Source organism: Chiloscyllium punctatum, chromosome 24, assembly GCF_047496795.1.
Source record: "Chiloscyllium punctatum isolate Juve2018m chromosome 24, sChiPun1.3, whole genome shotgun sequence".
NCBI classification, from domain to species: domain Eukaryota; kingdom Metazoa; phylum Chordata; class Chondrichthyes; order Orectolobiformes; family Hemiscylliidae; genus Chiloscyllium; species Chiloscyllium punctatum.
The window spans coordinates 75,364,513-75,388,389 of NC_092762.1; the positions used below are offsets into that span (position 1 = coordinate 75,364,513).

Here is a 23,877-nt window from a genome sequence, read left to right on the forward strand (position 1 = left end):
GGCCTTGCAGCTAAAATCCCTTATCCCTGGGACCACTCCAGTAAATCTCTTCTACACATTCCCCAGGGCCCTCACATCTCTCCAGATGTGTGGTGGCCAGAAGTGGGCACATAGTCATTTCTGTGCTGTAGTGAATTCCATGATTCTACTGAGGTTCTCAAAATGATTCCTAATCTGTGCTGATGCAGCTTGCCTTGGTAGCTTGTTCCATATACGCACCACCCTCTGTGTGGAAAAAGTTGTCCCTCAGGTCCCTTTAGATCTTTCTCCTCTCACCTTAAACCTATTTCCAATAGTTTGGACACCCCTACCTTGGGGAAAAAACTTCAGCTATTAACGTAATCTACGCCTTTTGTGAATTTATAAACCTGTGTAAAGACACCCCTCAGCCTCTGACATTCCAGAGAAAATGGTCCCAACCTATCCAGCCTCTCAATATAACTCAAACCCTCCAGTTTCAACAACATCCTTGTAAAGCGTTTTGCACCCTTTCCAGTTTAATAACATCCTTCCCATGGAAGGGTGATCAAAATGTGGCCTTACCAATGTCTTGTAAGTTGTAACATAATGTCCCAACTCCTGCTCTGACTGATGAAGCTAAGTGCGCCAAGTGCCTTCTTCACCATCCTGTCTACCTGTGACACCACTTTTAAGGAACTATGTACCTTCACCCCTAGGTCTCTCTGTTCAACAACACTTCCCCAGGGCCCTACATTAACAGTGTAAGTCCTGCCTGGTTTGTCTTACCAAAATGTGACACCTATGCATTAAACTCCATGCTTCTGCCCACTGGCCCAGTTGATCAAGATCCCATTATACTCTTAAATGACCTCCTTCACTGTCCACTATACCACCAGTATTGGTGTCTTTTGAGTGACACCATGAAACTACAGTAGCAATGGTACTCCTGTGTTAAATAGTTATGATATGCTAATTCCAGACTTGCATCGGCTCAACCCTGCTCTCTGTGGACTTCAATGGAATGGAACTGGCAGAGTCCCCCTTCATTGTCAAACAGCATGTCAGCGACCTGCCAAGGCTTATCCATAAACAACATCAATCTCCTGACCTGCCGATTACAAATAAAAGCTCATGGCCCAGTTCTGCCCAAATTGCTATGATTTTTCTTGGCAATTCCTTTATTAATTAACACTCTTAAGCTCGATACAACAGCAATCTCTGCGAAAACGTTGATTTACTATGGAGTAGCAAAGCACAAAACAATCTGAATTTGATTCTGTACCAAGAGATTCAGGATTAAAGTCTGAAGTCACAGTGCATGGTAGCAGTATCTAATTATGATAGATTACCAAGATCAATGAAATAATGAACATTTAGTATTTCTATAAATGCATTATTGCACCCATTATTAATAATTATACAGCTCCATTTCAACCTGCTGACAGTGTCAATATGTCTGGTGAAATACCAGAACCTTGCCCTTGTCTGATATAACTCCCATTTATGCACATTCCCTTTTGTATCAAGGACACTTTGCTCATTAATACACTTAACAGAAACATGAAGTGGCCTCGATTAGGTAAACATTGGGCAAAATATACATGAGGATGAAAAGGAAACAAAGGTTACATCGATAGAATGAGGGAAGGCTTGTGTGGATCATAAAGTCTGGCATGGACCAGCTAGGCTGAACAGAATACAATAATGGCACAAAACTCTAAGCAAGAACTAAGGCCATTTACATTTTCAATTGTTGAAAAACTGCTTTTTAATCAGACTCTTGGAAGAACTCAAAGAGGGAGTAAAGAAGAAACATGGTTGTGGCATATTTCATGTAAAGTTGAATGTTACAATTGGTTTCGCGATCAATCAGGTCCTTTTGTGTCCTTATTTTTTTAAATGTAAATCACATCCAAAGTCTGTATCTTTGGGTTATCATTTCAAGCTAGCTTTCAGTTGAGAGTTGCTCTATGTTTTGTGGGGCGTGTGATTATATTCAGAGAAATTTTCAGGTGGAAAACTAAATGAGTCACCCAACTGGAATCTTACAGGCAGCTTTTCCAGTCTAAGCTGGGGTGTGCCTGAGCTTGATGCCTACTACAATGTGGCCAGCCTTAATATTATGGCTCAGCTCACAGGATGGGATTTGGCAGGTCAGGGTAGGCAAGACAACTGGAAATATCAACATCCAAATATATGCCTCAAAGTAAAAAAAATGGCATCATCCCAAAATACTCCAGAGTTATCTTCAGTTGTCATGCCAGGGCTAATAATGGGCTGAAATGAAATCTATGTCCTAATTTACCTCAATGCAGCTCTTGTGGCGCAGTGGTAGTGTCCCTATCTCTGAGCCAGGAGATCTGGGTTAAGGTCCCACCCACTCCAATGGTGTGAAATAACGTCTCTGCACAGGTTGATTAGACAAAGTGCCCTATCAGCACTCAAGGCATTCTGAGTCGGGTTAAAAAATTCGGCAGTCCCATTTATAAAGTAAAAGGATATTTTGCCTGAACACCTCTAATGGGTGTTTCCTCCATTCCATCCCCCTCACTGTCCTCCATGCCAGTACCGAGCTGATCACTGGACACCCTTGACTGGTTTCTGGTCCTTGGCCCTTTCCTTTACTCTCCTGGCACAGCATGTGCACTCAGTGCAAGGTCTACACAGTCATCTAGTACAACAGCCAGCACCATTCACTGACTGTGCATCAAAGGAGAGGTTAACTCATTCCTTCACAGGCTTGATCAGGAAGGCTGGGCTAGGATTAAAGGATTGGCCTTGAAGGTGGACCAGTGGCTCAGAAGATGGCCTGGTGGCTCATTGGTTAGTACTGCTGCCTCACAGTGCCATGGATTCAATTCCACCCTAGGGTGACTGTCTGAGTGGAGTTTGCACACTCCCTGTGTTTGCATAGGTTTCCTCCGGGTGCTCCGGTTTCCACCCACAGACCAAAGATGTGCAGGTTAGCTGGATTGGCCATGCTAAATTGCCCACACTGTCCAGAGATGTGCAGGTCAGGTGTGTTAGCCACGGGAAAATGGTGGGTTACAGGGACATGATGGGGGTGCTGGGTCTGGGTGAGATATTCTTCGGAGGGTTGGTGTGGGCTCAATAGGCCAAATGGCTTCTTTCTGCACTGTTGGGATTCTATCCTATGATTCTAAATCCTTAGCTGACGGTTCAAATGAGAGAAAAAAAATTATTGAGGGTCTAGAAAGTGCTAAGTGATTATAAAGTCAGTTTCACAAAATCATAGGGGCACAGGTCACATTCGGGGCTTCTCTAGATTGAGAAAGGCAAATTTCCACAATACAGGCCTCAATCATGGGACCTAACAGCACGACAGAGAGAGAGAGAGAAATAAATAAAGATTTTGGAACAAAGATTGCAACTTGAGTTCCAGGAAGTCAAGGGTTTTAGTTGACTCTGCGCAGTCAGTAAGCAACTCTGTAATGAAACTCACGGTTTTCCCCCAGGGATCGTGGGCAGGCTGGGAGGAAGTCCTGAAGCACGCATATGAGGATGTGACTCAAAGGCAACCTGAAAGCACAGAAATCATTTGTGTCAGCTGTGGTTGGGATTGCCACGCATATCAAAACCACTGGCATGTGGGACAGACTGCACTAAGAGGTCAGTTAAAGGATAAACATTCTGCAATTCCCTCTACTGTGACACTGAAAGCCCCATCGTTAGTCTCCCCACACCATTCATGTGAATGCTTATCACATCATCTATGGTTATATGTAAATACAGTAATTTGGGAGCAGTCTACTGTAGCACTGTGTTGGTTTGAGAGGCAAAACAGACTAGTTCTGCAGTGTTCTAATGTAAGTAACCTACAAACTATCTAGACACTCACATTAATCTTTTACCTTTGACACCTACTAGTGACTCTAGCTCGGATTGAAATGATGAATATTTGTGTCTGCTTTACTGTGGAGATCATATTGGAATGTTTTTTATTAACCCTATTTCCTAGTCGGTGTGATCATCATTAAATTTGGCACTTCCAGGCACAACATTAGCATTTTTTGCCCTCGGAATAATTAAGGATGTTGGAAGCAGATGACTTCGCAGTTACGCAGACGTGGTCTGCTCTTCTGAGGTTAGGACTGAGCATAAAGGCTCTCTATGCAGATGGCTGCAAGGCACTGAGGGCAATTTTAATGTGAGTTCTCTCTCAGCCATGCAACTCTGAAACTGTCAATCAAGGGGCCTGCTCACCTTGATGGGTAAGTGAGGTACACCACACTCGTGTCCATGAGCAAGAAACTTACAAGGCTCCCCCCCCACCCGACTCCCGCGACAGGAAATTAACAGATGAGAGGCAAATTTAACATGATTGCTCAGATGAAATTGACAGTCAAAATGCACTCATGTCAGTTTCTGGAGCTTGAAGCTAATTCAGCAGCCATCTTCCCTGTGGCATCCTCCCTTCCCTTTTCGATCACTATCTCCCTCTCCAGTCTCCTACTTGCTACCTACTCCAGCCTTCCCCTGAAATATAGAATCCATAGAATCCCTGCAGTGTGGAAACAGGCCCTTTGACTCAACAAGGCCACACCAACCCCCTCCGAAGAGTATCCGCCCAAACCGTCCCCATTACTCTATATATACCCCTGATTAATGCACCTAACCTACACATTCCTGAACACTATGGGCAATTTGGCATGGCCAATTTACCCTAACCTGCACATCTCTGGATTTGAAATGGCCTACAAAGCCACTCAATTCGAGGGCAATTAGAGATAGGGCAATAAATACTAGCCCAAGCAGTGGCATCTGTGTCCCATGAAAATATTTTTTTACAAGTTTGTAAGTTGATGAGTAAGTTATCAAGAATCATTGTTAGAGTCGGTGAGAAGATGTGGGGCCATCTAATACCAATGACCTAGTCAGTCTGCTGCAGCTGGCTTTGTAGAATTATTGAAGGAGGTTTGATGCCAAAGCAATTCAAGACCCTCAAATAAAAGATAAGGGCATTTCTAGGGGTTTTGTGAAAAGTTTTGGATTCCTAATCTAGAAACATCAAATAATAATGTGAAGTTTCTTGAGAGGTTATCTCATGAGACTTTTAAAAGTGTGCACATTTTTAAATACTACCTCCCCCTGATTCATTTTATTTTGCATTGTGTGAATGGTTCACTTTAAAAACAGTTTATTACTTCACAGTTCATAAGACTCTAAACTTGAAAAAAACTGTAATTGGAATAAATGTCACTACTTCCTCAAATACAACCTCATGTACTCTCCCTCATAAGGGTCCACTCACCTGTCACCATAAAAGCTTGCTCCCTCACTTCCCAAACATAGTTTCCCCTTTCAATATTCTCTTAATTGATTGAAAGATTGTGACTCTTCAGGCACTTTACTTCTGCCTGATGATATTTGTTGATGTGAAGAATTGAGATATTTTCCTCCCTGGTCATGGCATTTTTAATGCACTCAAAAAGTTGGGAAAAAGATAACAGCTATATTTTCCACATTTTCTAACAATTCAAAAGGCAAGCCTCCTTCGCTGTTTCTACTTTGAGCTTGGCGAATGGAAACAAAACATTGTTGTTTTGCTCCAACACTAACAATTCAACTTTTCTTCTGTCGGATGACTAACACACAAGCTACAATATAAAAGTACTCCCGGGTCTGGTAGTAGAATGGTTATGGCTCTGAATTTAAAATCTAGAAGGCACAAGTTCAAATGCTGCGGTAAATTTTAAACTGAATTCAATAATTTTCTTTGAGAAGCTGACCAAACAGGTGGGTGAAGGTAAAGCTGTTGATCTGGTGTACATGGATTTCAGTAAGGCCTTGGATAAGGTTCCCCATGGCAGGCTACTGTACAAAATACGGAGGCATGGGATTGAGGGCTATTTAGAGGTTTGGATCAGAAACTAGCTAGCTGAAAGAAGACAGAGGGTGTTGGTTGATGGGAAATGTTCATTCTGGAGTTCAGTTACTCGTGATGTACCGCAAGGATCTGTTTTGGGTCCACTGCTGTTTGTCATTTTTATAAACAACCTAGATGAGGGCAAAGAAGGATGGGTTAGTACATTTGCAGACAACCCTAAGGTTAGTGCAGTTGTGGATAGTGCAGTTGTGGATAGTGCAGAAGGATGTTGTAGGTTACAGAGGGACATAGATAAGTTACAGAGCTGGGCTGAGAGGTGGCAAATGGACTTTAATGCAGAAAAGTGTGAGGTGATTCACTTTGGAAGGAGTAACAGAAATGCAGAGTAGTGGGCTAATGGTCAGATTCTTGGTAGTGTAGATGAACAGAGGGATCTCAGTGTCCATGAAAACAGATCCCTCAAAGTTGCCACCCAGGTTGACAGGGCTGTTAAGAAGGCATACAGAGTGTTAGCTTTTATTGGTAAAGGGATTGAGTTTCGGAACCATGAAATCATGCTGCAGTTTTACAAATCTCAGGTGCAGCCGCATGTGGAGTATTGTATGCAGTTCTGGTCACCGCATTATAGGAAGGTTGTGGAAGCTTTGTAAAGGGTTCAGAGGAGATTTACTAGGATGTTGCCTGGTATGGAGGGAAGGTCTTACGAGGAAAGGGTGAAGGACTTGAGGCTGTTTTCGTTAGAGAGAAGAAGGTTGAGAGGTAACTTAATTGAGACATTTAAGATAATCAGAGGGTTAGAGCAGGTGGACAGTGAGAACCTTTTTCCTCGGATGGTGATGGATAGCATGAGGGGGCATAGCTTCAAATTGAGGGGTGATAGATTTAGGACAGATGCCAGAGGTGGTTTCTTTACTCAGCGTAATAGGGGCGTGGAACACACTGCCTGCAACAGTTGGTCAGGCAGCATCCAAGGAGCAGGAGAATCGACGTTTCGGGCATAAGCCCTTCATCAGGAAAATCCTCAGAGGCTGACTGACCTGCTGTGCTTTTCCAGCACCACACTCTCAACTCTGATCTTCAGCATTTGCAGTCCTCACTTTCTCCTGCCTGCAATAGTTGTAGACTTGCCAACTTTGCAGGCATTTAAATGATAATTGGATAGACATATGGATGATAATGGGATAGTGTAGGTTAGATGGGCTTCAGATTTGTTTCACAGGTCGCGCAACATCGAGGGCTGAAGGGCCTGTACTGCGCTGTAATGTTCTATGTTCTAATTGTCATCATTTGAGGGCCAGTACATTACAATATGGTTGGAGATGATATTTGTTTTTCTTTTATGCTTACAAGGACCTTTTAAAAATATACATAAGAGAATAAGACCTAGGAGCAGAAGTAGGCCATTCAGCCCATCGAATCTACTCCGCCATTCAATGAGATCATCTGATAATCCTCAACTCTACTTAATTCCCTCACTGATGAAAAGTTGACCTCACCTTGAACATATTTAATGACTCAGCCTCAACAATCCTCTGAGGTAAAGAAATCAACAGATTCACTACCCTCTGAGAGAAGACATTCTTCCCACCTTTGTCTTAAATGTGTGACCCCAACCTCACATCCCATACTGAAATTAAGCCTCACATCCCATACTGAAATTAAGCCTCACATCCCATACTGACTTATTGGATAGGTGCTTTTTTTTTTGGTTTCCACTTGTGCCACACCACTTAGTTACTGGGAAACGTTACAAAATTCATTAAGTACATTGAGGGAACACCACAGAAAACCCACGGGAAAATGTTGCCACTTTCCACCCAATGTTTCTCTCCATTAATCTCAAAGGGGAAAGTAAGGTCAGTTCAGACAATAAACAGTTAGGAGTCTGATTTCAACAGCTTCCCAATTAAGCTCAGGAGACCAGAGAGCTTTCAATACTGGCCATGGGGGAGAAAAGGCTCAAACATTTTTAATCCACAATCAGTGACACCCCTCCACAAAAGTCATGTGAAAATACTGAACAGGACAGACTCAACTTTTCTTCATCATCTGGGCAAGATCAAGAACTCTGTAGCAGCAAAGCTTATATCTGGGGGGGCAGTGGCCTAGTGGTATTATCGCTGGACTATTAATCCAGAGACCCAAGTAATGTTCTGGGAACCTGGATTCAAATCCTAGCAGGTGGCGGAAATTGAATTCAATGAAAACCTGGAATTAATAGTCTAAAACACCAGTAATTCATTGTTGATTGTCAGCAAAAAGCCATCTCATTCATGAATGTTTTTTAGATAAGAAAATTGCCATCTTTACCTGGTCTGGACTACATGTGACTTCAGAACTATAGCAGTGTGGTTGACTCTTAGCTGCCCTCTGGGCAAGTTTTGAGAAGATTCAGCATGGCATTCTATAAAGTATGTAGAAGCCACACCTTAATAGAATGGCATGCCAACCGGAATTGGCATCACTACAGGAAATTACATCACCAACTCAAGGAAACACAAACACATAAATAGAAAGCAGGCCATACCACCAGTGCTTCATCCAGAGGCTCACTGATGATGTTACCTAGTGTGGTGATGAAACATCTGAAAACAAACCTTCCAGCTTAGCAAGCAAACGTACACCCATGCCCTCTGGGCAATTATGAATGGACAATAAATACTGGCTTAGCCAGGGGTGTCCTCATTCCATGAATGAATTTAAAAAAAGTGAGCCCCTCTCTCTCTTTCTGAGGATACATGTCCCCTAAGAAGTGAATTGAAAATACCAATGGGATACTGAATAACCATGAACAGTGAGAAAACTTCCTGGGTGACATTCCAATGCAGACTCCTCATGTATTGTAAGCCACGACACCACTACCTGTTGAGCAAGTTGGCCATTCATTGGCCAGAGGCCATTTTAGAATAAAGTTAACAACTGGCTATTTAACATAGATTAACCTTCCTTGCCTGAAGGATGTACCTGCTACATAAAGGTAAAGTCACCACAGTCTTACCAGCACATGGGGCTGCTCTCTCATTAGACAGCGAAGTGATTGTCTGTGGTTTATCGGAGGGTCGTTCTGCCCCAGGGAGAGGTTGAGGAGGACAATCCTTTGTGGTAACTTCAGCTGGTGTGGGAATTATACCTATGCAGTGGACTTTATTCTGCATCACAAAACCTGCCAACTGAGCTAACCAAGTCCTGAAGAAGTGTTATACCCGAAACGTTGACTTCTCCAATTCTGTAACAATTCTGTGAATATCTTTGATTGGAAAGGATAATTGAAAAACAAAGCACTTAAACAGCCTTTCTGCAGAGTCTGGAGACATGATAATAACAGAGATAGAGATTCACTGTGGCTTAATTTAAACTTTAATCATGTTTTTGTATCGACTGTATCCCTTCCAGAGCTCTGTGGCTGTTGTGTGGAATGGCAGTGAGGTATGACACTGTGCCACATTTGGCACTAGCCAGGAACACAAACAGGGGAAACGATATGTGTGTGTGTGTGTGTGTGTCTACATTCTGCTGATGTGGTCCTGCCAATGGGCATCAGAGGCATCTCTGTGCAAGGTCTGCCCAGCTCTTGAGAAAGGTCTCACAGTTCCTGGAGAAGTCACAATGCTGCTATTTCTGACATGAGGCAGCAATATCATGAGACACAATGACTAAGCCTAGGAACTGCCTCATCACTGTAACTCTGCTAGGAATCATGAACAGGAAAGGGTCAGTGGGATACAGACCAAACACAGGCAATGGGACTGGTGTCACGTAGGAAACCTGGTCGGCATGGATGACTTTGACCAAAAGGTCTGTTTCTGTGCTGTCTGACTTAATGACTCTACGAGACCAGTAGAAATGCCCTTTTAGTTTTGTCAGAGTGGGAACTGTATGTGAGGAAATTCCCAGTCTCTCAGTACTTTGATCCTCCATGCTGATGGATGTGTAAGGAGAAAGCGAGGACTGCAGATGCTGGAGATCAGAGTCAAAAAGCGTGGGGCTGGAAACACAGCCAGTCAGGCAGCATCCGAGGAGTAGGAGAGTCGACATTCTGAGTATAAGCTCTTCATCAGGAATGTGGGGCCTGATGAAGAGCTAATGCTCAGAACATCAACTTTCCTGCTCCTCGGATGCTGCCTGATCGGCTGTTCTCTTCCAGCACCACACTTTTTGACTGTGATGGATGTATTAGTCCACTGAAAGCAATGGGCTACTGAATTCACAATGAAAGCTATTTCAGATGAACTTGCTGAGAGTTTATACTTTACGGCAAGTTCTCCACCAAGCCACTCACCGGCCTGACTTGAAATACATGTCGTTGTTCCTGCAGTGGGTTGAAATCGTGGAGTTCCCTCCTTTACAGCATCGTGGGTCCAACTACAGCACATTGACTGCAATGGTTCACAAAGGCAGCTCACCACCACCTTCTCAAAGGCAACTAGGGACAGGCAATAAATATTGGCCCAGCCAGTGACGCCCATAAAATAAACTAGGCAAAGGTGAGTACTGCGGATCCTGGAGATTAGAGTCGAGAGTGTGGTGCTGGAAAAGCACAGCAGGTCAGGCAAATTCTGAGGAGCAGGAAAATCGATATTTCGAGTATAAGCTCTTCATCAGGAATGTGGGGCCTGATGAAGAACTAACGCTTGAACCGTCGACTCTCCTGCTCCTTGGATGCTGCCTGACTTGCTGTGCTTTTCCAGCACCCACACCCTCAACCCATGAAAAAAAAAGTCAATTTTAAAATTCCTGCAGCAGCTTTTCCAAGATATCATGTTTATGCCTTTTCTGGGTTTGGGAATTCTCTACAAATGCATTTAATATTTCACTAGACCAAGCAGATGAAGGGAGTCTCTCATCCTGTCTCATTTGACCTATTATTTTACTTACTGACTGTGAACAAATGCCTTTTTTTAATCCCCACCTGCAGCTGGTGAAGCAGACCCTGTATTTTTTACAGTCACAAGGTAACAGTCACTCACAGCCTTCCATCGACGTTATGTCACTTATTGGCCTTGTTGCAATAAAACTAACATTGCGAGGTACATTTGGAAACAAATATATGCCAATAGCTAGCTCGAGATTCAATGTGAGTTCAGATAAGCTGCTGTCCTTGAGCTTTCAGCTGCAATCCATATGCTCCCACTTTAAACTACAATTCCATTATTCGCTCCCCATTCTTTGGGGAAGTCAGCCCTACAATGACAAGGAATGTACTCCAATTAAGCAATGACAAGGGGCTGAAAATACATGCTGTGCAATTTTAGTAACAAAAAAGTGCTGGGACATAGACAAATTATTTGTGGCTGGATTCCCAGGACGGTTGCCAATCTGACCTTAAGAACTGAAAATGTAGAAAATTCTCATCTCGTCAGGTAGCATTTATAGACAGAGTAGCAGAACTAATATTTCAGGATACAGACCTGTGTGAAATTCTGCTGTTTCATTAAATACATCAGCAGTTTTCAAACAAATAGCTTGATCTTCATGGGGGAGGATGAGTAAGAACATGGTACAAAGAGATATATCGATAACATCCAACAATTTCACCCAACAGCCACTCAACTCTTCGCACAAAGGTTATTTCTGAAAGGATCATGGGGGAACGATCACATTGTTTTCATTATTTCACATCAAGGTATAAGCACAAAAAATAACCCAAAGAAGTGTGGATGCTGAGAATCAGAAACAAAATCAGAAATTGCTGGAGGAACTCAGCAGGACTGGCAGCATCTGTGGAGAGAAAAGCAGAATTAACATTTCGGGTCCAGTGACCCCGTTTCAGACGTAAGCACGGATTGTGCCCTCACCATCGGGGAGCGGCCGTATACTGCCGCAGTGCTCATTTGCGGCGAGATGTGGAGACTTGCGTAGGCCCCTGGGCTGGGTAACTCCCCGTTTATTCCAGCATGTGCCATCATCCCGAATGGGGTGGAGTAGGGGCCTGGTACAGTCAGTGGGCTCCTCAGACCTTAGAGGTGAAAAAAATAAAAAGTAACAATTTTCGGATACTGGCTAATGTGCAGGCCATATATCGACATAACGCCACACATGCGCGTGCACACACACATACACAGTAATGGACACAATCACACATACACACCTATATACACGCGCACACAAAAGCTACACAGACACACGCACCACACACACACGGTAATGAACACATTCGCACATACACACATGCAAGCACACATAAAAGCCACACACACACACACAGTAATGGACACATTCACACATACATACACATGCACACACACAAAAATGCCACACAGATACATTGACACAGTAACAGACACACACACATAATAAATACATCTACACACACAAAAAATACTAGCGCTGATAGAATGAGTCTGCATGGTGTCTGAGTACCGAAACAATAAGCAGAATTTTGGGCTTTAGGGGGTTCCAATATCAGGGTCCTCATCCTACACTGTGTCAGCTCACTGTATTTCCAGGCTCTGCAACTCAGAAGGAACTGCAGCCTGCAGTTCAAGTAATTGAAAAAGAGGAGGGGGGGGGTGCAGGGAGGGACTTATGCAATCTTTTCAGCAACATGTTTTTGAAGTTTAAAAGCTTGAGACTACAGCTGCGACCAGCAGGCAAGCAGGGAGGTGTAGTAATTGTAACAGTGTCAACTCATAGAATATGAGTTCCCAGATTGAGGCTGTTAACCTGGTCTAATCAGGGAACCCTGGCTGACAGACATAAGCAGGAAGGTCAGAGTGTCTGCGGAAGCTGGACCAGTGTTAAGCACATGTAAAGAAAGGCTGACTTGGATCAGGATATCGTCCACTCTGGAGTTACTTCAGGAAGGAGGCATAAAATCTGGCTCAAGTCCTGGGTCTCTATTTTACAATACAACAAGATCTAGGTCTTCTTGTATATCAGTCAATGAAAGCAAGCATGCAGGTACAGCAGGCAGTGAAGAAAGCTAATAGCATGCTGGCCTTCATAACAAGAGGAATTGAGTATAGAATCAAAGAGGTTCTTCTGCAACTGTACAGGGCCCTGGTGAGACCGTACCTGGAATACTGTGTGCAATTTTGGTCTCCAAATTTGAGGAAAGACATTCTGGCTATTGAGAGAGTGCAGCACAGATTCACGAGGTCAATGCCTGGAATGGTGGGACTATCTTACGTTGAAAGATTGGAGCGACTGGGCTTGTATACCCTTGAGTTTAGAAGGCTGAGAGGGGATCTGATTGAGACGTATAAGATTATTAAAGGCTTGGACACTCTGGAGGCAGGAAGCATGTGTTTCCGCTGATGGGTGAGTCCCGAACCAGAGGACACTGTTTAAAAATAAGGGGTAGGCCACTTAGAACAGAGTTGAGGAGAAACCTCTTCACCCAGAGGGTGGTGAGTGTGTGGAATGCTCTGACCCAGAAGGCTGTGGAGGTCAAGTCTCTGGATACTTTCAAGAAAGAGTTGGATAGAGCTCTTAAGGATCGTGGAATCAAGGGTTATGGGGATAAGGCAGGGACAGGACACTGATTGAGGATGATCAGCCACGATCATAGTGAATGGTGGTGCAGGCTTGAAGGGCAGAATGGTCTACTCCTGCACCTATTGTCTATTCCGTTGCTAGGGGGCTGTCTCTAGGCTGCTGGCCGGATTTTGGGGGATGCCAACTGGAAAATGCAAGTTGGCCCCTGGTAATGGGCCTGAGAGCTGGCATTTCATTCACCCTCACTGCTTGCCTACTGCTTGTGGACAGGTTGGTTTCTCATCCCTCGGTCTTGCCTTCATGGAATTGGCCCTGGGGCAGGACAATGCAGGAAAGTGCCAGCCTGTGGGGTGTCATTCTGCCCCATTCACCATCCTGTCGGCTCAGTGGCACCATGGCTGAATTTAGAGATAGGCACTCACACCAAGTTCTCAAAAACATCTACGAGCTCAAACACATTCACTCTGCCCTTCATATCAATGCTTGCATTCATCTCCATGGATACCACCGTGTACAACATATCCAGCTCTACGCTGGCAATCATTCCTCCTCGTCTCTTTGCTGTAACCTGTGGACACTCTACCCAGTAGTTTTCCAGGGATGGGAGCAAACATCTTACCCAGTGCATCCACGGAGGGTTTGCTTGAGATCTGTCGTAGTCTGGATGCAGAACTTGGGCCAGGGGTCAACGAGTCACTACGGGGTGTTGGGGTGATGGATTTAGACACCGGAGTGGTAGCCTTCTCGTTCTGTTACAAAGTAAAGAAAGTCGTGATGAGATCAACATAAATTCATCTCACAGACAAGCTTTCATCCCCTGCTGAAGCACTGTGTCCCCATTGATGCCAAAGTCAATGTTATTTTGAAGCTTTTGAAGAAAAGTAGTAGCGCCCCCAAACAAAACAAACAGCCTTGATGGGTTCTTTTTAAAGCCCCTCCACTTTTCTCCTGAAGGTGCTGCAGGCCCTTCATCCCCCACCCAAGAAAGTCTGCTCCATGTGGGGATATACCACAGCTAGGGAGGCCTTGAGGTGCAGTGGGTCTCATCGCTGCCTCAGAGCCAGGAGATCCAAGTTTGAGCTAAGCCAGGGTGTGCTCATAACTCAACCAAACAGGTTGTCAATCCTCCCATTGCACGCCAAAGGCAGGCTGTTAGAGTGGGAGAAATCCCTGGTCAGCCAAGTGATCGAAGAAAGATGGAGTCTTTACCAGCACCGACGAACCAAGGAAAGGCAGATGGAGTTCAATTTAGATAAACGTGAGGTATTGCGTATTCATAAGGTAAATCAGAGCAGGGGTGCTGGAGTGTGTTGCTGAACAAAGAGACCTTGGGGTGCAGGTTCACGGTTCCTCAAAAGTGGACTCGCAGGTAGATAGGATAGTGAAGAAGGCGCTTGGTGCGCTTGCCTTTATTGGTCAGTACATTGAGTATAGGAAATGGGAGGTCATGCTGCAGCTGTGCAGGACAGTGGTTAGGCCACTATTGGAATAGTGTGTTCAACTCTGGTCTCCCTTCTATAGTATGGATGTTGTGAAACTTGAAAGGGTGCAGAAAAGATTTACAAGGATATTATCGGCGTTGGAGGGTTTGAGCTACAGGGAGAGACTAAATAGGACGGGGTTGTTTTCCCTGGAGTGTTGGAGGCTGAGGGATGACCTAATAGAGGTTTATAAAATCACGGGGAGGGCGTGGTTGGATAGATTGAATAGCCACGGTCTTTTTCGCATGATAAGAGAGTCTAAAATTAGAGGGCATAGGTTTAAGGTGAGAGGGGAAAGACATAAAAGGGATCTGAATGGCAACCTTTTCACATAGAGGGTGTTGCGTGTTTGGAATGAGCTGTCAGAGGAAGTGGGTACAATTAAAATACTTAAAAGGCATCTGGATAGGTACGTGAATAGGAAGGGTTTAGAGGGCTATGGGCCAAATGCTGGCAAATAGGACTAAATTAATTTAGGATATCTGGTTGGCATGGACAAGTTGGACCAAAGGGTCTGTTTCTGTGCTGTATGACTCACTACTCATAGCTCCTGACTACAACTTTCTTGCAAAAGTACATGTTGGCAACTCATGACTCTCAGCCATCCACAACACGCCACACACATTTTACCACAGGCAAGTGGGAAGGCACAGCTAAATCCAGTCTTCTTCGCATGCATTCCAACCTGTGTAAGTTGACAACGATCAGGAACAGAGAACCATTCTACCGAAGCCAGAGCAGGTAGGGAGTAACTGCTCCCACTTCAGAAAGGATCAAGAATGAGAGGGCATAGATTAAGAGAGATTGGCAAAAGAAGTAAAAGTGATATGAAAGAAAATTTTTTTCACGCAGTCAGCGGGTCAGGAATGAAGCAAACTGTTTGCGAGTGTGGTGGAGGCAGGGCTCATCGAGGGAACTATTTGAAAGTGAACAATGTGTTGGTTTGTTAGGTGAGACTAGGTAATGGCACTATGTGAATTTGGAGCACCCGTGCAGACGACATTGCTACACCACAGAAGGAGGCCATTCAGCCCAATGTGATTCTGTGAACTGTTAAAAATGGAGGACAGTTCATGGTGACAGCTCACATGCTACTAGCACACCCAGAACTGAGTTGAGGATTTTGCTCATCTTCACAGCCCACTATCTCATTAGTTCAGTTTGCTCACTGAGCTGGTACAAGAACGATTTTGCCTTTGCATTGCACCTTACACAACCACACATTGTCCGAAAGAACTTCACAACCGTGGAATGATCTCAGTACATAGGAGCTGTTGCTTTGTTGGTAAAGGGAGCATCATTTGCAAGCAGCAAACTCCCCCAGAAACTGCTTTGAGATCAAGGACCAGTTAATCTGTTATTGTGCTGTTGAATGAGAAACTTGCGCCTGAACAACAGAAGGTAACAACACTCCCATTTATTTTAAAACAGTCACAGGAGCTCATTCAAAATTAAATAGTATTAAAAATACCCCAAAATGGATTGTATCTAAGAACACCAAATAAACAATTAATTCTGAGAGCATCAAAATGATCTAGCTCCTGTTGGAGTTAATGATGCTGAATTTATTGTGTTATAAAGTTATAGACACTTCCTAACCAACCTGCTCAGAGATTAGGTTCCCTACAGGGTGGAAACAGGCCCTTCGATCCAACCAGTCCACAGCGACCCTCCAAAGAGAACCCACTTCCCTCTGACTAATGCACCTAACATTATGGGCAATTTAACATGCCCAATTCACCTGACCTGCACATCTTTGACTGTGGGAGGAAACCCACGCAGACACGGGGAGAATGTGCAAACTCCACACAGTCGCCCAAGGCTGGAATCGAACCTGGGATCCTGCTGCTGTGAGGCAGCAGTGCTAACCGCTGAGCCACCATGCCATCCTGATGTTACCACACACCTCTGGAGCGGGTGGGACTTGAGCCCCCCACCTCCTGGCTCAGAGTTAGGAACACTGCCACTTCACCATAAGAGCACCTGAATATAAGAAATTATACACGAGGACTACTGAGGCAAGTCAACAATCTGAAAATAAAATCACATTTTATGAAGTATATTTTATGATGCTTTTAAGCCAATAAAGTACTTTTTAAGGTTGTCACAGTTGTCACATAAAAGACTGAAAAGCACATTTTTTCAGCAGAAATATCCTACAAAGAGCAATAAGATAATGCATTTGACAGCATTTGTTTACAGAGGATGAGTACTCAGCTCTTTCGCGAAGAGGGCTTGAGAAAGCTGACGGGGCTGCAGTTTAACACCTCAGCTGAAAGACACCAACCCTTTGACATTGCGCGTGCTCTCTGTGCTGAACCGTCAGCCTATGTTACGTGTTCAAGCCCTGAGCTGTGGGCTGTGAACATATAACCTTTTAACAGGCAGGTCAGCATTGTCACCACCACCCCCACAACCCCCTTCCCCGAACCCAGCTGAAAGCTACGGATAGCACTGAGCCCCCAAACGCACCCAGAAACGCCCAAAATCTCACATGAGAGCGGTCTACTTACCAGGCCGGCCTCTTTGGATTTGGCGGGTGGCGTGCTGCGGGAAGAAGCCAGGGATGCAGGGCTGCTCGGAGCATCCTTCCTCAAAAGGTGAAACTTATCCAGGCCGTTTCCACGGGGAGAGTGGGGTGGGCTGCCTTGTGGAGATGATGGATCCTGCATTCAAACAGAATCAGAGGTCAGGAACTGGTAAAGACTAGGTCTCCGCTGTGTATACCAGCACTAGTGTAAATACCTCCATTCTATACAAAAGGGACTGGAGAAGGGGCATTAAAATTGGCAAGAATGAAGCCATAGTTGAGCAGTCGAACCTATCTGAGAAGATTGAACAGACGCACGTTCTTTTCTCTATAACTGCAACCTGATGGAGATCTTCAGGTTAATGAGAGGACTCAGCAGGGTAAACATAGAGAACATGTCTCCAATTGCAGATAAGTATAGAAGTTGGAGCTATACATTAGTCGCTACTAAATCCAGTAAGGAATTCAGGAGAAATAGTAATTCTGGTAAAGCCGCCATGGTCCCACAGGGCTGCTCTCCCATTAGAGAGAGACAACCTGAGGGTCACCGTGCCTCAGGCAAGGGGAGAGGGATCTTCAAGGTCACCTCAGCCAGTGTGGGAATTGAACCTTTGCCTTTGGCATCACTCTTCAAGCCAGCCAACTGAGCTAACTGACCCCAGAAAGGGATTGTAAATGAGGAGCTTGTTACCACAAGGCATAGTTGAAGTGAGTAGCATAGATGAATTCAAGGTAAGTTGGGTAAGCGCACAACAGAGTCAGGAATAGAAGGGTATCCTGATGGGACAGTTTGATCATGGGAGGAAGCTATGCAGAGTATCAATACTGGAATCAGACAACTTCTGTGCTACAAATATTGTGGAGTATGTTATCATTAATGTAAAGGATCACCTGTTGATGGAGACAGTGAGTGTGCTGCATAGTCTTGCTGTGAGCACAGTCTCTCCTATCCACCCCCCTTCTCTCCCTGTCCCGTACAGTCACATGCTGCTCAACAGAGGATCCATTCCAAAGCAGACTCTTCCAGACTGACAGGAACTGCACTGTCTCCATGCTTGGATCACCAGCTTCCCCTTGTTGTTCAAACAAGGCCCCTTCAAGGGGGAAGATTATGATGTTACCCTCTATCTGAGTACTTACAGTTTCCACATAGTCTGCATGGCAAAATACTTTGCATTATACAAAGATATGAGAAAGCATATCAATTTGGTATTCAAGGTATAACTGGGTGAGGCAGTAATTATTTGCTTTTAGAAACTCAAAGAGTACTAAATTTCAGAAGAGAACAAGCTGACATTCATAATGGTGTGTCTGGGAATGAACCTAGAAATACATGGGAATTAAAACACAGAAACAGGCCATTTGGCCTGACTGATCCTTTCAAGTCCTTATGCATCACAGAATCCTCTTCCCAATCTTCTTTTACCCATTACCCAATCAGCATATTTACCTATTCCTTTCTCCCTGATGCACTTAGCTACTGTCTCCCATGCTATCACCTCAACCACACTATGTGGGAACAAGTTTGGCAACAATTCTGAGAAAAGAGAAGTGTTTAGCCTGAAATCCCTCTTGGATTCATTTGTAATTATCTTACATGTTCCTTCGCTTTGATCTCCTCCAAGAGTCCAAACATCTTCAAGAGATCTACTCTTCTCAGTTTCAAAATCACTATTAGTCCAACCCGTTTGCCTTCAGCAGATTCTTGGAAAATGCAAATCAGTTGGAGGATTGATGTGTTTTCTGATCAATCATGTTATTTAATATCGAGCTATACACATATGTAAGAAAGTTAGACTGTTCTTTTTAGTATTACAGACTGGTAAAACTGAAAGTGGCAATAAAACAAAATAACTAAAAATGCATACAAACCTCATTTGAAACATCCACGACCAAGTTATCATCACTCTTATCGCCATCACTGTCCTGATTATAAAAGAGATGAAGTTGTAAGGAGCTACACATAAGGCAATGGAAAACAAAGACTGTAATAATGTGCAGTGTAATACCAATCACCAACACTTTGAGATTGGCTGTATAAATTCCTCTCTCTTGCCCTCCTACCCTATTTTAACACAGGTGCTATTTCAGTGATTTGAACAGGCTAACTTCACCTGGAAACAGTATACAAGGATAAGCTGTGTTGACAATATTTTACAAGACTATATCCCAAGGCTCTGAAAGGACCTCGTTCTGAGTCTGGACTGTCAGCTAGGAGCCTTGGTATGGATATCCATGCCATGAAATAGCAGGCCAATGAACCAACCTTGCAAACGAAGGACACACTGACTGCACAAAGTCAAAATGTCAGCCTGCAAATACTTCTGCCCACACATTTCCAAATGCTTATTCCTCATGCTAACTGCGTATCTTACTGTCGCCTGGCTAAAAACAGATTCATTTATGCTTTTCCATTCCACTGATTGCCAACATGCGTGGGCCTTGCAATTTTTGACAATTTTATTATTAATTTCTCGTTAGCTTAAAATCAAGTATCACAGAATTCATGAGTGAATGGGGAAACAGGTGAGCCACATGCCCTTTGTTCCATTTCTATATGGTGCAGTATAACAATGGGAATGTTGAATCATCGCTCAAAACTGCAGGCAGAATCTTCCAGAAACTTGAACAGACATGCAAGAAGTCCGGTGAAGTCTACTTCAACATTGGAAGCAACTAGCTGCATCATTTATCTAAGTTCTGGATGTCGGGGGGATTTTCTGGTTAGACAGTGGTGAGCTGCCTATGAAGTGAGACTATTGCTTGTTAATGCCTTTATTAACTGCACATCTTTCCTCGTTCATATGCAGCTTCTAATCTCACCACTTGCCATGAGCAAGCAAGATGCTGAGAATTCTCAACATGGAAGTTACTAGCATCTTCAGCTTGCTGCTTGCTTGTGAAGAGCCTCTATATTGAATGCCAGGCACCACCGTCTCGAGGTACATTCCATGGACACTTGCCCCAAACACCCAATGTCCATGGACATTGGCATCCTACATGTGTCAGCCTCTAAGAACCGCTCTAATCCATTGATGGCATACACTTGACCTTCAATGCTGCACCTCCAGGTACAATGGCAATTATAACTTATCACAGACACTTAATACTCAGGGGGACACACCCCATTTATGGATTGGACCAGGTTGTGTCTCCGGCCTGTTTGATTGCTCTCAGTCCTCCCCTACTCTGAGTCATCCCGAATGCTCATAGCATTCCTTCCTTTTGTGTCCCTCCCCTCAGTCAGAGATGTCAGGCTCCCAGTACTGCTGGGCCATTTAGTGCAATACAAAACCAGGAAATTTGTCAAGGTTATTAGCAGTCCACAGCCAAGTCAAAAGACATGGCTTTCGCTCAGGGCACAATAAGTCAAGGACAGCTTCTAATACCAGTCCAGGGGCCAGGACACGGCCAGTCAGCTGCTGGGGGCCATCAGAGTCAGGATCTCCTCTGCATAAAGGGATGAGGAGCTGAATGTCTTACGGCCCAATACATGTCTTAAAATTTTCTGCTTTTTTCTTGCCTTTTTCCTCCTGGAATGAGAGACAGGCAATTATTTAGGGTGACAAGCTGGCCTGTGTGGAGGGGCACAGTAGGGGCAAGTTAAGTAGTTAATGAGACGAGTTTGGTAAGTTATGGCGAGAGATCTTGTGAGATCTCACAGCAAGAAACAGTCCATAAATGAAAGTGGCACTTAACCAGAAGACTTGGCCCTTTACACCTTCTCCACAACATCAAGCACTGCTGGCTGAGCAGTTGTGCAGGCTTACCATCCTCCATAAACTCTCTTTACTAAATAAATCATACAAACACAGTTTAGTTTCACTCACCCATAAATATATGGCCTTGCACATGCACTATTCTGCAAAAGAGACACTGCTGCATGGAGACCCTGTCTATGAGGTAGGGTTTCAGCACAGCACACAGTATACCACACTGTTATAAGAGAGTTTGTTTTCATTTTTTACTCTGGCTTCACTTTTTTTGTCCCTTCCTCCCCAAAGGTGACATTACCCCATAATCCCTTCAGGTGACTGCCATCCTTCCATATACTGGTTGACCTCTCTTCATGTCTGTTCCACTGGGATAAAAGATCACCTTAGGGTGGTGTCACTAGAGCTATGATGCCAGCTACCCCTTATAAACCTTATTTCATTAATCATTTCTATTGAAGTTAATTGAACAAGCAACCTGCTTGTTAATATCCAGCAACAACAACTTGCATTTATAGAGCAGCAATGCCAAGGCTCTTTGCAGAAGGCTCTTATAGCAACGTTTTGGTACACAGCCAAAAAAACAAGATATTTGGCCACTGGGTGTAAGAGCAGGCCATTTGGCCCATTCAGTCTGCTCCGCCATCCAATGAAGCCATGGCTGATCTGACAATCTTCGACTCCACTTTCCTGCTTTATTTACAGAACCCTTGATTAATTCCTCACTGTGACTCTAAATGCTGCTTCACCTGGAAAGACCTTTTATCCCTCTGGCTGGTGAGCAGGGGAGAAGTGCAGGGGTAGGTCTTGCACCTTCTACAGTTACAATGGCAAGGTGCTGTGGGAAGGAGGGGTAGTGTTGGTGGTCACAGAGGGAACAGTGTGCCAGCATGATCCTGACCTTCTATTTCAGCTGATAAGCTTTTGCCAACTCATGTGACCCATCCATGTCACTCTGTGGACTCTGCCATCCTTACTACTTGCCTTCCTATATATTTGTGTGTCATCTGCAATCTTTTCAGAAAGTATATTCACCTATACCACTGTTGAATGAACTATACCATTTCATGTATTGTAAATATAATTTAAATATTTGCAGCCATAGAATTGATTCCTGTGGCACTCCACCAGTTACAGGATGACAACCTGAAAATGCCCCCTTTATCCCAAATCTCTGTCTTATAATAGTTAGCTAATCCTCTATCCACACTGAGGACTCTTATCTTGTTAAGTATTTATATGTGCGGTATTTTATCAAACATCTTTTGGAAATTCAAATATATTGCATCTACTGTCTCACCTCTATCTATCCTGCTTTTACCTGATCAAAGAATTCCAATAAATCATTAACCATGCTGACTCTGCTTCATTTTATTATTTGTTATTAAATGCTCTACTTAGATTTACACCATCAGATTACACCATCAAGGCACTGCCCTAAGGCATGAACCAGCCAATGACTGGGGTTGATTTTGTTGAATTGAAACTGGAGTTATAATTGAACAAAAAACAAAAAGTGTTGGAGATCCCAGCAGGCCAGGCAGCAACTAAGGGGAGAAAGCAAGCTAACACTTCGAGTCCAGATGACTCCAGCATCTGCAGTAATTTGTTCTTCCATTATGTATCAACAGGTGTACTTTCCCATATGCACCACGATGTGAATCTAAATGGCAATTCTAAATCAGTTCTCAGCGAGATTATTAGCACACTCTGGACTATTTAGTAACTGTTGATCCATCGCAGAATCACATGTAATGTGTACTGAATTTTACAAGCATGGGCTGGTGCAACATACCCAAGATTTTTTCTGCTGTGAATACCCAAAAGGGACATGCCGCTTCATATGATCCATGCCACACAGTATAAAATATTGTTACACTTTTACTATAGTACAGTTGCAAGTATCCTGATGAGCCAATAAGCTTTGATAATATGTATTTCTCAATCCTTGGCAACTGCATACAACTTGAAGTCAGCTAAGGACAGAAACAGCTTCACAATAATGCCCAGTGACAGTCTCTATCTAGCCTAACGTGTGGAAGGGCAGCCACAAGCTGGAGGACAGTCAGTACCCCAGGTTATTAAGGCCAACATCCAACAGCATCTTCAGAAGAAAGAAATAAATTAGCTAGAGGATAAACAAGCCGGGACCAGTCGAAAATGACGGTGCTTCTGAATGGAACTCTGCAGGGAATGAACGCAGACACTCATGTGATTCACAGAAACCAGAATCACAAACAGAAAGTTCAGCACAATGGAGGTACATGAACAAACAAGTTTGTTGCTGGAATATAACATGCATAACTGAGGCATGAGGTGAGAAGTAATTACATCAATCAACACTCAGCTCTCTTATTGCAGTATACATGTTGCCAAGCCCTGAAACAGATTGAATTCTCTGGCTGCTGTGGCCCTTTTAAAGATGTGCAGAGCTGTACAATAATATTTAAATTGGATTACAAGAAGGCAGACTTCTACCAGGCATTAATGCTCACTGACCTGCCAATCAGAGCGCTCCATGATAATGAACCATCTACTTTAACAACAACAGAGGGCACTGTGGTCATTAAGTTTTACATAGGGGTTATCTCTATAGGTGATTAGCTGTTAAAAAGAGACTACAAAGCCCAAACAACATTTCTATTTTTGCCTCATGCTGAATTTGTTTTTCATCAAAGAGACAGTCAGCACTGTCTTTGTACCTCTCTGCACTCCTTCAGCTCTTGATCTGGACAAACTGTAAACCATCTTCTAAATAATCTCTGCTCTAATTGAGCTGTTTACAAAGTCCCAGTTGCATCATCAGTTTACGATAACTGGCTGAGGAGCCTCCTCTACAAATGTTAACAGATCTGGCTCCTGCCACCAGACTGATTGGCCGTTTGACTGTGATTAAGCTCATTTGCA

General features: G+C 43.8%; 1 protein-coding gene across 7 annotated transcripts in view; it reads right to left on the reverse strand.

The window, feature by feature from the left end:
- Nucleotides 1-23,877, reverse strand: part of LOC140494706 (transducin-like enhancer protein 4) — a 217,021-nt gene that overhangs the window by 14,708 nt on the left and 178,436 nt on the right. For all 7 annotated transcript variants that reach the window (XM_072594216.1, XM_072594215.1, XM_072594211.1 and 4 more), the window contains exons 10-14: nt 19,130-19,183; nt 17,241-17,393; nt 13,866-13,995; nt 11,605-11,765; nt 3,425-3,501 (exon numbers count right to left, since the gene is read on the reverse strand). In XM_072594216.1, the coding sequence (XP_072450317.1) occupies nt 3,425-3,501; nt 11,605-11,765; nt 13,866-13,995; nt 17,241-17,393; nt 19,130-19,183 (575 nt within the window). The remainder of the gene's footprint in view (nt 1-3,424; nt 3,502-11,604; nt 11,766-13,865; nt 13,996-17,240; nt 17,394-19,129; nt 19,184-23,877) is intronic.